The 14,378-nt window shown below is 37.6% G+C and overlaps 1 protein-coding gene across 1 annotated transcript in view; it reads left to right on the top strand.

Annotated features, from left to right (window-relative positions):
- LOC101170596 (GDNF family receptor alpha-2) overlaps positions 1-14,378 on the top strand; it is a 50,278-nt gene that overhangs the window by 13,265 nt on the left and 22,635 nt on the right. The window contains exons 3-4 of the mRNA XM_004072656.4: positions 160-246; positions 10,322-10,700. Of these exons, the coding sequence (XP_004072704.1) occupies positions 160-246; positions 10,322-10,700 (466 nt within the window). The remainder of the gene's footprint in view (positions 1-159; positions 247-10,321; positions 10,701-14,378) is intronic.

Raw genomic sequence — 14,378 nt, 5'->3', positions numbered from 1 at the left:
CATGTTTTCAATGATTGTTTTCCTTTATTTGGAGTGACGATGGTGTGATTTCTATTACCATTAGCCTTTTTTGAATGGATGTCGTGTGAAAAGAAGGCAGAAAGAAAAAAGGTTCCAGGAATAATATTCTGAATGTTGTTTTATTTGCTGTTGTTTCAGGTGGAGACATGGAGGACTTATCTCCCTATGAACCTATAGCCCCCAACCGCCAACCTGATGAGTTTGGTTTGGCTGCTATCTCTTCAGGTACCACACCTGCATTTATGCTCTAATACTGAGTTTATTTCAAAAAGAAATGTGTGTACAGTCACCAGAAAATGACTCTGTTGGGTTAAAAGAAAAAGAATATTCCAGAAACTTGTGTTGGTCATGCTTTATTAAGCTGATCCTCTGAGTTACCTGCGACCTCATTATTTTATCCTTCTTGTGACATTTAACCAGTGTTTTGGTTCTAAGGTATATCAGGGGTTATAGTCTCAGTGCACAATCCCACATTTTTCCCAACTATTGATTTATCCGTCAGTTTGATTTCTTCTTTGCTTTACTAATTAAGTAGTCTAGTAGATCTATTGCTTGCTGTTTAATCTTCTGGTTACAGTCGTCAAGGTAACACAAATCAATGCAGCCCTTAACGCTTCTAAAGCACAGCTACGCCAGCAAACACATACGACTTGTAAATTGTATATCAGAAGTTAATGAACAAAAGAATGAGACCTGTCCAGTGCCAGAGCATAATGAAATGCAGAAATATTGACTTTATTATTTACTATTTTTTTTCTAGTTAACACCTATTTCTGAGGGGTTTCTTTTCTTGGTGGCCTAAAGCAATAAATAAACAGTTAAGATGGCACCTTTCCTTTTTCCTTGGCTAATGTGTGGTTCAGGTTGATACAAAAAAGAAACAACACATGCCTATTGCACCACCCCTTTAGATTTTAAAGAGTCACCCCAACCCTGTCTAAAATGCATGAATGAAAGAAAATTAATAGAAAAATAAAAACAAAATATGGATTGTATATTTCTGTAGGCTCCAGCAAAATATTAAAAGAAACATCCTAACTTGAATTTCCTATTACATTCAGTTGCATACATTATACATTCATACAGGCCTCTGCAGTGCATATGTTTGAGTGCTGTAGTCCAATTAACTGGAGAAAGGAGAAATACCTTTGTGTAAATAATGAGTACATTATCATTTGGGACATAAAATACAACAAAAAAACCATTACTTTTTACTGCATGCTGTCTTGTCACTCCCCAATACCTAATTGTTTTTTTTTCTCCTTCAATCTTTCCTCGTAGTATATCATTTCTGAGAACAAAGTAATTAAATGTGGAGCTCAGGAAAAGAAATTACAGGGAAACAGACAAGTAATTACACACTTTTGTTCCACACATACTTCTCTCTTCAGCTGCCAAAACACTGGAGTTATCCATATGTCCCATCAATAAACTGAACAGAGACCAATGCAAAATCCAATATGCGTCTGGTTCAATGGGATAATGGTTGGTTTTCTCCAAGAAGAAAATATCAAAGCATAATTTCTGCATTTGTTTTTGTTTTTTTGGGTTTTGTTTTTTTGGAGAAGCAAAATATAGAACAGAAACTGTGACAGAGATTAGAAAAAGATTGTAAAATATGCACTCTTACTAACATTAAAAGTTAGAATGTGATACATTGCTCCAAGTTAAATTCTAGAATACTTAAGCAGTCTTTTACATTTAAATCCATTAAAAACACAGTCTGTGACAAAAAAAAGGCAATTCATGCGCCCCACACTGTTTGTTTTAGCAAAGGTGAGGTGACCAAGGCCAGGGTCAGTTTAGCTTTTTGCTACACGATTAATTTAGCCTTCTTGGCCATGGCTTTTGTGGGACTGTGCAACTCCCTCAGCAGTATTTTAGCACCTATAAGCTGTGTTTTTACTTCTCACTGTTGCTGAAGGGCTGCAGCTGACAGAAATGCCCCAAATAAAACCCTGAGTCCATGATAGATCAAAAAGAATACACTGGAGATATAAAGTGCAATGTGTTGAGAAAGTTAGGCATTTAAACTGGCAAATAAATGGATCAACTTGGAGCACAGAGCTGGAATACTGGGCAGTAAGTTTTGCTTGCCAGGCTGAGCTGCAGGAGAATTTGAGACATCCATTTTATTTGGCTTATGAAGAAACCAGGCAGATAAAGGGTAAACAGCAGAGGGAAAAACATTGCTGATCTTGTGAGCAACAGATGGAAAACTCAAGGACACCACACCACGAGGATGTTTCTTCTTCCTGGACATACAATGGCTTGTGCAATTCTTAATAAAAAATCGTTTTTATTTTTTTTTACATTTCTAATAATTTGTGTGAACTTCCTTTTAAAAAAACATTTATTTGCACATTTTTAGGAACTCTTTTTCAGATATGTCGAAGACAAATGGTACTGCCAAGCCTGAGAAGTTTAGCGTTGTGGAAAGGTTAAGCAAACGTTGGGCACAGTTGCAACTTTAAATCTGTTTTTGCCTCACTCCCACCTTCACTTCTCCTCTACCGTTTTTCTATAAATACAAGCAATGAGATTTAAACAGCAGACTAAAGGCATCAACATCTGTCACTTTTATTGACAGATTATACATTTACCTCCTAATTGCCAGAGTTAGTTTGACCTATTTCTGCCTCCATAGATTTGTGAAAAAAAACACAACAAAACAAAAAAAAAAAAAACAGCAGTCTTGACCTCAACTCCCTTGAACGCATGTGGGATCAGCATGAGTGGGCTGTTCATGCTAGACTGACCAATGCAACCACACAACAGTGTGTGAGCAAGCTGCTGTCCAGCATGAGGAGGAGGTGCTGTTTATGGTTCTTCCACATGTCCCTGAGGCTCCTGTTTGTTTAATGACTTGTTTCTTGAGTCTTGAATGATCCAGTGCACCAAATAACACCAAACACAGACTGCTAGCAGAATAAACTGTTTGAAACTGGAAGAAAATATTTATTTTTGAGTGTTATCTTAATGCAAACTTTACTGTTTTCCCACAAAGGCACGTTTCCCACACCAAAAAATGAAAACAAATAGCTTTCAAACTAATTTATGGTCAAAAAGAAAATTACAATGACTAACCAATATATGCTTCATTCACTACGTTTATATCAACATTTATGTACACCTGTATAAAAGTCTGAAAAAACACACATTGCTATTTTACATTGAACTAATATTAGTAACAATAGTGCCAGTAATCATTGAAAGGTCAAAAAGCAAACAAAAAACAAAACAGGAAAACCTGATTTTGGTCAGAACATCTTCATGTTTTTGTACTGTGCATCGGACAAAGGTGTGAGTTTGGCCGGGGGTGCCATGCTCTCAGGCGCGACTTATATGGGATTTTTAAAAATAAATTGCAAAAACCGCTTGAGGGCGGTGCAGGTGTGTTATTTTTGTTACTGAAAGAAATGCAGAAGAAGAAGCCCTACTCAGGTTTATACTGGGCTCAGTAGAATTGTTCCAAAGTGACACAGAGGATGAGGATTTCAATGGATTTAATGATTTAAAGTGATTTAAGGAGTTTAGTTGACTTCTTAGCATATTTTTATGTTATGGTTATCTTAATAATTGTTCATATGTTGTGCTACTATACCAGATTCCTCAGATGTTTCATGAAGCTAAATAAGCATCAATGTATTATGCTAGTGAAGTGTGCATATATCTAAAATTGTTATCTATTCTGTTTTTGTTATTTGCATTTCAAGACAAAATGTCTGTTCTTGCTTCTGTATTTTGTTAAGTAAATTTCACCCAAAATTGTGAGATATATATATTTTTTCTTCTTTATAATGCATTTTTGGCCAGAGGCGAGTCACACTTTGGAGCGACTTATAGTCAGAAGTCGCATTTCTTTTCCCATCAAAAAGGGTGTTTACAGGCTGAGAACAATAGACCAAGAACCAGTCTGTGAGGGTTCTATTATGTGGGAAAATTTGACCCACTTAATGTTTGCAAAAACGCTTCAACTCATTGAAATTTGTAGGCATAAACATGGCCATGTTCCCACACAGAAGTTATTGATGTTAGTTGCTCCCAGCAGCAAGTGTGAGTATGAATGTGTCTCTCCGCTGCCCCACAACGCCCTTCAAGTTTCCTTGGGGAGGACACTGAACTCCTACATCACTCCTGATGTTCTCATTAGTGTGATTACAAAGACAGAAGCTTTCCCCAGTTTCAGCTCTGCTCTAAGATCAGGACAGGTGTGAGATTGATCCATTTCTCATTTTAGGACACCAAATGAACGCACACAACGTACAGGACACGCTGACTGTAAATGAACACAGTCTGCCATGTGCCGGGGGTGCCATGTTCCCTTAACCTAACGTTCAGCTAATGAACTTATTTGGAGCAAAGAGCATAGCAAAATCCTGCAGTCAGGCGTCCCCCCCCCCTGGAATTAAGTTAAACTCTCTGCAGTAAGTATCTCACTTCTCTGCTCTGTGTCCTCCAGCCAATTAAGTCCTGAAAAGTGCACGTACAGCTGAGGAAAAAGGAGCAGAGCACCAACCCTTCTAAGCATGCTGCTCAAGTGTTTGACATTTTCACACCATCCTCATAACAATTACCATTACTTATGCAAACACAATGGTCTTTTCTTCCATGTTTACAGTAGGGTCTTAGTTCCTCGGGGTTCTTAGTGTATGTCTCTCCATGTAGGGTGTTTGTTTGAGCCTGAGATTTTGTGTATCCTTATAAGGGCACTTATGTGGATTTATATTTCTTTGTCCGTGTGCTCTCCCATCGTGTGTTGATTTTGGTCTTATTTTACCCCATAAGTGGATCCCTTGCTTTGCAGTTTTCCCTGTGGATCAGTGATGCAATTTGTTTCAAATCCACTAAGCATTTTTAATCTAGTTTCAATTAAACAGCAGAACATCTCTATTGTGTCAGATTTTTAGCACATTAATAAAGTCTCTACTTGCATGAAAAAAGCAGATTATAATGCAAAATTCAACTAACAGAGGTAAAATCCACATCTTGTTGAGCTGCTTGAAAACATTCTAGTATGCCTGTGACATAGGAGATCTGGAGAAACAGGAAATTTCTTTTTACAGGCATTCAAAGAATCCCAAATTTTGATTAAAACTATTTTGAAGACACATTTCTGTAGTTCTAAACACATTCGTTTTTATTGCATTCGACAGAATTCCGATTTTTTTTCCTAATTATAATGTCCACTCAACCTCGGTTTCCTCCTACAGCTGTATATTATGAAATAAAACTAAGAGAAAAAAAATCATAAAGTTCTCTGGAATATTCTTTTGTGAAATGTAGACATAAATCTAACTTGACACATCTCAGTTGGAATTCACCAAACCCTTTTCCTTCTCCCTTCAGAAATCTATTGTGACACAGCGGGCATGGCCGATGATCCCTTTGACACTGAAAAGCTCGACATGCTCTTTAAAAGCATTCCATGACAATCTCTTATTCTCACCCAGGGCCAAACTCAAACTTTTTGGCACCTTTCCTAATTACTGAAAACACTCTATAGGACTGTTGTGAACTCACTGCTGCTGTCCTTCAAGTGTGCGATGATATTTGAAATGCATTATTAGGTTGGTGGAAAGCAATTACATGAAAAGAAAGGTCTCTCATTCTTAAGAAACAGAAAAAAGTACACACATTTTCATACCCTGTGATTTCACACCCCCTTTCATCCCGTCTCTTTTTGTCGTGTCTATATTTGCTCTCACTGGATAAAGTTAGCTTCACTCCGTTTGTCAAGTGCACATTTCTGCTACTTTTTCCCTTTATTCCATTCATTTTTTCCCTTCGCTGAAATTCTCATATTTTTTTTAAATCTATAGAAGAAAGCAGGTTGTTTTTTAGTTTTATTAGATTTTGTCCAGCACTTGTTGCATGCAGAGGCCTATTTAAAGTCAAACAGCCAACTGCAAAAAACAATGTAATAAAGTTGCAAAGTCATAAAGTCATAACATCTGAACACATTCTGTAAATAGAAAAATCTAATGTTAATTCAAAGTTTAAGGTCCCATATCTCATTGGTTACAATTCTGCACACTATAATTTCAGGAAACTTAGGAAAACAAGACACTTGTTAACATAACAAAAACATCATCCTATTGCATCATGCTTATGTATTACTATTCAAGATTAGTGTCTGAGGAGCAAATTGGAATCATGTTATCTTGTGCCACAACATGCAAAACATGAATTTTCTGTTTTCTGAGCATGTTGTAGTTTCCAGTAAGACCAGATTTTGTCAATTCTAGATATTTCTTCACTCAAAAGTTGTTTATTTTCATCCATCTATCCTCTGAACCTGTTCAATCCCTCCCAGGCCCATAGGGTTGCTGGAACCTATCGCATTGGATGAAGGCGGCATACACCTTGGATAGGTCTATGATAAAAATATAAATTAAAATATACATGTTCATTTTGAACATGCTTTTATTGCACTCAAATTTGCATTTCAAAAACAGAAAATGTATTTGGCCATCCCAAGAAAGATAACTATTTAGTTTACTAGTTGGGTGAGCAATTATCACCTTAGTTTTAAGGGCTATGTTTCCAATTTAAGTATAAAGTTATAGTCCTAGTGGTTATGCAGCAAAGTCGAATAGTGGATAGCATTCAGAGTCGAGCTCAAGATTTTGATTTTTGACTAAACCCCCTAGTCTCAGCTTTGATATGGAGTGCCAAACAAGCTTGGGGTGTGACATTAAAACCATCCACCATTGTCAGGATGGACATTCCTGCACTACACTGGCACACTGAAACAGTAAAAGTATGGGACCTGAGAGACAAAATCTATTATCTGAATTATTTGAACCCACGCTGCTCCACTCTGATCACATTTTGATCTATTGTAAAAGTGTTCCTTTTAATTATGATTATGCTGTTTGTAGCCAAAATCAACAAACCTGTGCAATTTTCAGGGCATAGTTTCTGCAGAACAGCAGGAGTTATTCAAAATTCACCTCTGAGTTGTGAGCGGGACTTTTCGCATGGAGTAAGCCTGCCCTCATTTGTCATCATCCCACCCTCAACCTAACATTAGTAGTGCAACAAAAACAAGCCAGATGTGAGGAAAATGAAGATGAACATAGATCCAGCCGTCTACAAGTGGATGCATTGGAGTGGAGCAAAGCTGGGATCTTGTGGCCTGCAAATTGTAGAACCTACGTCACTGATTCAGGCTTTTTCGTCTCCTCCTGATTCACAACGATTGGAATAAAGAAATACTCAGAAATACATATCAACAAAACAATAAAAAAACAATTTTCATTGGAGTTGGTCTTTAATACAGAAGAGATTACATTAATTCAGTTGGTCACATTTAATTATCATCGTTTCTCTGAAATTATATCCATTTTTTGTGTGTTTTTGAATTTTTGGAGCATGTAAAAATTTTTATGTTGTGTTTACATAAAAACAGAAATAAAGCTGTTTGATAAGAGTAACTGAAGTAAAAAAAACAACTATATCTGTCTGTATAGAAATGAAAAATTTGGTCACTTTTGTCCCTCTCCCCTTTCATTCTGCCTCTCAGCAATCATTTGGTACAAAAGGCAGCAAAACTGGCTGATGGATATTTGTGGACTATTGTGACGCCGAGAGCACCCAATTGTATTGTTGATGGGTTTGGCTTATTATTCGGAGCAAGAGTTGTGTATCTTTCCTAAATTAGGCGTAATTGAACACTCTCCAGCATGTCTATGCAAGTGGACGTTCAATCTGTTTGCCTCAGTCCTCTTCTTCCATTCATCGTTCATCATCAGTTTCTAGAATAAACTGCTCAAACTGCCTTTCCCTCTTAAAACTATCAATTTTTAAATGTCTCACATCATTAACCTTTATCCACACATTTCTGCAGGATAGGTTTGCTGAAAACCTGTTTGGTAAGACATTTGGTAAATCAATTGTAGCCACAGAAAACTATACCAAACATTTCCCCTCCAAGCGTAGACTCTTTGCTTCTCTCCTCTCATCCTCCTGTCCTTGCTATCATCCTGTTTGTGTGTAAGCATTTCAGAGCCATCAAGTGGGCTTTATGTCTTATGTTCCCCCAGGATATCTTTTTGGGTTGAACACCAAATTCAATCTCAGCTTCCCAATCAAAGGTAGTAAAAACAAGACCATTGCTGCAGCCTCAAAGGCAGCTACAGACCAGCTCGGTCAGATAAATCGCAGAAGCTCATCCTTCCTCTATTCTCTTTTCATCCCAGACCCCACCAGTGGCCCACATTAGAGCCTGCAGATGGCCAGGAGAGATTTAGAAGCTGCAATCCATCAATGTAATGTAGCCTAGCCTGAACCCCTGGACAATCGCCCTGCTAACATGGACTCTAGCTGGACTGCACTGCCCCCTTTCTGGGGCCACTCTGATCACGCCCCACTTAAACAAAACTTTGCCCCAGCTATATGACCAGAGCCAAAGTTAGCTCACACAATAAACCTTTATCACCTCTATGGGTTCTTTAGGCCCCAAAAGTAATTCAGGTGTGCATATATTTTTCTATCTTTTCTCTGCCAAACATCTGCTGCAGAGATTCCCTTAACTACTTAGAGTTCAGAGGAGATGTTCATTTCTCAAGATGATTCAGGGATGTCTAATGAAAGCGTACTTAACATTTTTTTTTAAATATTAAAACAATGAATTTTATATTTTCACTGTACTTTAAATTATTCTCGAACTTATATTACTTTTTAAACTATTTGTTTATTTACCCCCCTCCGTCCTCCCTTAATGAAGTTGGTATCTTTTGTTTGAAGAACTCTTGACATCTTTTTGATTTTTCACAGGCTTTGACTTTTCCTTTATCAGATGTAATCTAAAACCACAAAATCATTCATTTGAGTGGTTCTCTTATTTTTCACCTCTGTTTGGATTTGACATGCTCTCAGCCCTGTTTCAGAATTAATGACATGCAAGGAAGCACTTGGAAACAATACCGCACACCTTTAAAAAAAAAGATTTTCGTCCTGCTGTCTGATAGACACAGAAGGAGATTGTTTCTGTTGAATAAGAGATGAATCTCTTCAAGTGTCACCATGCAGCCACGACCTCTGAAATATCATTATCTACAGGGTAGGGAGGTTAACTTCTCTAATATAGCCTGAATACTGGACAGGGATTCCACCAGCAAACACAAACCTGCCTTGTTACCAGTAGATTTTTAGATAAATATGTCTCCCTTTTCATATCTGTTTTGCAATCATAGCTTTTCAGTGTTGCAAAACACTCAAACATTTTTTCTACCACAACCTGTCCATCACAACTATGGGACTAAATCAAAATATTTCCGTTTCTGGTTCCCCATGAAGAAAAGAACGGAACTCGGGTTCATGCTGCAATGAATGTGTCACATTGCAGAAAAATGTCTTTATAAAATAGCTTTGTGGCCATTTTAATTGCTTCAAACATATTAAGAAATTACAGAAAATGTCCTATTTGATTTATATACAACTGTAAAAAAGAAAAATCAGACATATTCATGTTGCAATTTGGAAATAAGCCAATCCTGATAGAACCAGGAGAGATTAAGTTACATTGAACACACTTTAAGAAGAAAAGAATGTGTCAATTTATGGGTATATACTGTATGAAACACATGAAGAATACATGCATACCTAAATGTGGTTGTTATAGGTTACATTTTGTATACCTTATTTCATTATTTTATTCATATTGGAATGAAAGTCTCAATCAGATTGAATCAATTATGCAAGTTCACTAAAAGAGAAAAAGCAGAACATTTAGAAAACGTCTTTTTCTTTACAAATGTTTGCTGCAACTTTAAAGTTAAAGACAGAATGCAATCAGAAATATAAAAAACACTTGTTCTAACCCATCTTAAATAGCGGACAACCCTCTTTGAAATAAATCGTCTAAATACCATTAATTTGAAAAATTATTTAAATGAGTATGTTTTTTGTCGTTGGAATTTTCATGTTTATTAGTTTACATCGTAAAGAAATGTGAATTTATTTGTAAGCTGGTGACAAGTTTATGATTTGCTTGGAAAATCTGCCCTCAAATAAGTCATAGCTTTTGTATTCTTATGTTTAGTTCCAGCTCACGTCTTTGTAGCACACTGTCAAGGCCTGTTGGAAAATTGCCACTTTATCAACGTTTACTTCAACATAAAACCCTTTTTACTAATACCTGTGTTTCCTTTAAAGTTTGTTCTTTTCTTTTGTAAACATACCAAAGCAGCATTAACCAGCTTTAATTTTTTATGCATGAAATTTCTTTCATGTTTGTTCTCATCGAAGTCAAACTGTTCTTCCTTTTCTTCCCTATTTGTATACACATTGTTAGGGATGCTCACTGTGGCCCCCAAAGGCTTCCACTGCCCAGAGACTGAGAAAAACTGCAACCCTTGCCTAGTTGCCACCAAAGCCTGCAACCTCAACGGCATTTGCAAGAGGCAGCGCTCCACATACATTACAACCTGCAGCAAGCTGGACACTAACAAGGGCGAGTCCTGCAACAGGAAGCGCTGCCACAAAGCACTACGGGCGTTCCTGGACCGCGTTCCTCCTGAGCTCAGCCATGGACTGCTCTTCTGCCCCTGTCAAACCGAGGGTTGTGCTGAAAGACGAAGACAAACAATAGTACCTGAATGCTCCTATATAGATAAGGAGAAGCCCAACTGTTTGGAGCTGCGGACGACCTGTCGCCAGGACTACCTTTGCAGGTAAACAACCAAAGAAAGCTAACATGTCTGTGTGCTTTTGCATCTTGTGTTAAAAAAATGTCAGCATTTTAAGACAAGTTACAGACAATCGGAGTGATTTGTATTACTACTACTACTATTATTCAATGGAAAATGAAAAAAAAAGAATGTCCAAGTGTTCCATTTTTATTGCAATTTCCTCCCTTCTAAGCCATCCCAAAGTTTATATTTATCTGTTGCAATGTTGCCAGCAAAGTAATTACTCTTTCAGGAAAGCCATAGCTATTAGATGCAGGATGAAGATGTGAAGCTAAGTTGAAGGGACAAAGCTCAATTAAGCTGAACAAAACATTAGTGGATCACTTTGGCTGCATGAGGCCTCTGCTGGTTCCAAGCAGCCAGGTTCACTTCACGTCTATCCAGCCGTAACATGTTCCCTCGCATTAATGCTGCCGAGAGCAGGTGAAAGACTGTGGCCCAAACAGCTGTCAGGATCTTTTTAACCCTCAGAGCCTGGTCCTGTGTTGCGCTATCGAGTGGCTTCACATCCACACAACCGAAAGAGGTATACTTTGCAGCCATTAGTCAAACAGCATAAAGATGTGAGGCATTTGAATAATTACAAGCATTTAAAAGCTCATTTCTGAGCCTAATGGAGTTCAACAATGTGTTAGACACTTGAAAGCCAACTGCTAAAAATAAAACTCATAATGTTAGACTTTAAAGAAAAGGAAGAACATTTGGACACTTTTTTCATTTTCTCATGTAACAGATGATTAAGCTCCTGAAACAATTCAGCGACAGGACTTGAGAGCATTTGTGGGCGCACTAGACTAAGTAGCTGTAAATGGATTGCATTGAACTGCACTTTCTTGCTCTTCATAAAACACTTTCAAAGTATTTATTTGAAATAAAATTCAATAAATGACATAAAAGGCAATCAATCAATAGTCTAATATATTAATATTGTAATTAACAGACAGATAGACAGTTTGGAACATACAGTATATAGATGGATGTGCAGTCCTAGCATTCTGCTTACTCCCCAAGTCTTACGGGCAAAAATTACCCACCCACCAAATCCCCAAAATAAATTCATTGAACTTTGACTCTAATGTACATTGTGCATGCTAAAAAACCAACCTGTTACTTATAAATTTAACTCAATTTAATTCATTTTCATCATATTTTTTGTCGCACAATTCAAAAGACTTTACACAGTAAAGCTGTAATAATGCTTTTATATAAAAGCAATTACTCCTGAATTAATTGTATTGACGCGGGACAAAAACCTGTAAACAAGCTTTCTCAACAGTTCACTCTTTAATACTTTTAAATAAAATGTGTGTGTGTTTAGTTATGAGTGTGTAGGTATGTGTGTTTTTGTGTGATTGTGTATCTGGGAATTAAAGAGAGTTTGTATGTGGCCTTTGAACTTTTTTCTGGTGTTTAATTGCTTTTATAATTCCTGGGTCAAAGTGACCCATAAGGCAATCTTTGTACCATAGTGGTGTACAGCCCACATGTAATCATTAACAAAAACAAAGTATCATGTTTCCTAATTAACTGGATAAGATTTATCTCCGCTTTTCCAGACACTCAAAGCGCTTACAATGTGTATCCGTTATTCCTTCACTCCTCATTCATACTTGGTGATGGTAAGCTACTGATGTAGCCACAGCTGCCCTGGGGCAGACTGACAGAGGCGTGGCTGCCGGTACGCGCCTACGGCCCCTCTGACCATCACCGGGACATTCATACGCATTCACACTGGAAGCAGGGAGGGGGAAGTGTCTTGCCCAAGGACACGACAGTTGACTGGGGGAGCACCAATCGAACCGCCAACTTTTCAATCATTGGCCGACCTGCCCAACCGCCTGAGCCGCTGTCCCCTTAACAATGGATCCCCTCTAGGAAAAGCCATAAAATTTCAATTAGAAAAAGGATAGGTTAAGGTGTTTTTTTCTACAACCACACATGGTTATGGGTCACTTTTTACCTGCAAGACAACACAAGGAGTGGAGGAAATTTTAGCATGTGTAATGATGCTGTTGTGTAGCTTGTTGTTATGTCTAATGCAGAATTTCAATGACTGTTTCAGTGGCCCACAAGTCTGAGCATTGGTGTTGAAATTGTAAGTCCTCTAGACCAACACTAAATCCAACCTCCACACTGCTAAAGTAGTGAAACTCGATCAGCTTCCCTCAAATTTATGATTGTCTCGATAATTACCTACTTGCCTGCATTGTGTTATCTCTTTTCAGTTAGAGTTGCTTTCTCTGACCTTTCCACCCGCAGCTGTCTCTTTCCCACCTCCTCATTGAGAAAGATGAAATGGAATGTTAAAGCTCATTATCTAAGGCTGTGTAATGCCCCGCCGAGGTCAACAGCTCGATGAGTGTGCGCGCGCCGCTTCAACACTTCAACACGTTCGCCAATTTTGTCAATGTGCAGCAGAACGTCAACACAGTTCAGTCTCATTGAGGCTTTCACTGGTCAGTGCTGAGCTTTTTCTCATGTTTTTTAGCTATGGGGTGAGGAATAAACAAAACCGTACTTTAACGATTAACATTTGAGCTTTTCCCTTCAGTATGTTGTGCAAACAGACATTGTAGTATTTTGAAGAACCATAGTAATACAGACTCCAGGCAAGGAGTGAGGTCTACCAGTAGACTTAAAAGATTAGCAGCTCAACTTTTGAACAATATTAATTACATGGATATTTTAAAAGTTTGCCATCCTCAGCTGACAGGATGATTGAAGATAAAAAATATGTCACTTAACTTAAGGGTTATTCAGGGAAGCTCAAATGACCTAATACCTCAGATTACATCGGCAACAGCCAATATCTCCCCTTTTTGGCAGCATTAGCAAGTGTTTACTGCCATCTGATTAGATACCTACACACTCCCCGGGGTACTGCAGTGAAAGTGGATTTCACTTTACTACCTGTGCAACCTCCTCTCACTGCTTAGCAGCAGGACTGGCACATCGCAGGGTTTTTTTCTTTTGCTCCCAAGCTAAAAGAATGGTCTCCTCCGTTTAAAATTCATACATCTATTACAATATTGGTTCCCAAATGAAGACTTGTGTAGTAAAAATTAACAAGAGACCTAAAACAGTTGGGTTTTTTTTTTCTTTGTACATTGAGTTGCATCTGCAAATAACCCAAATAACATTTATTAGGCATGAACTTTTATAACTGAAATATCAACACAATGTAAAAAAATAAGGAGGTAAATGGAAAGAGTCTGCAATAAAGAACAGGGCTAGTTTCCCTCAGGATTTCTTTATGGCTCCGTAGAAAGATATAGAACTTGCTTTAACCTGATACATTTTAAACACCAATAAAAAAGGGGGATGACAAGACAATTAAAGGACAGAGATAGTTAAATAAAAACTGGTGCATGACAGAAGGGTCAATCTGAACAGAAAAGCTGCTGCAGCAGGTTGGAGGTTATGGGTTATCTGCTCCTTATCTCTTTGAGAAATGTGTAACTTTCTAAAACAAATGCTTCATAAAAAGGGATAACTAGTCAGAATGTCCATAAAAATAAATCCTGGACTTTATTTTTTCCACTATGATTATCTGTTTATTCTATTGTAAAAGTGTTCCCAGTGTTTTTTTTAAATGTGATTATGCCATTTTTAGCCAAAATAAAAATTTAAAAAACTGTCAATTTTTAGGACATACTTTCT

The sequence above is a fragment of the Oryzias latipes genome, chromosome 9 (assembly GCF_002234675.1).
Source record: "Oryzias latipes chromosome 9, ASM223467v1".
Classification (NCBI taxonomy): domain Eukaryota; kingdom Metazoa; phylum Chordata; class Actinopteri; order Beloniformes; family Adrianichthyidae; genus Oryzias; species Oryzias latipes.
This window is presented reverse-complemented; position numbering and strand designations above follow the sequence as displayed.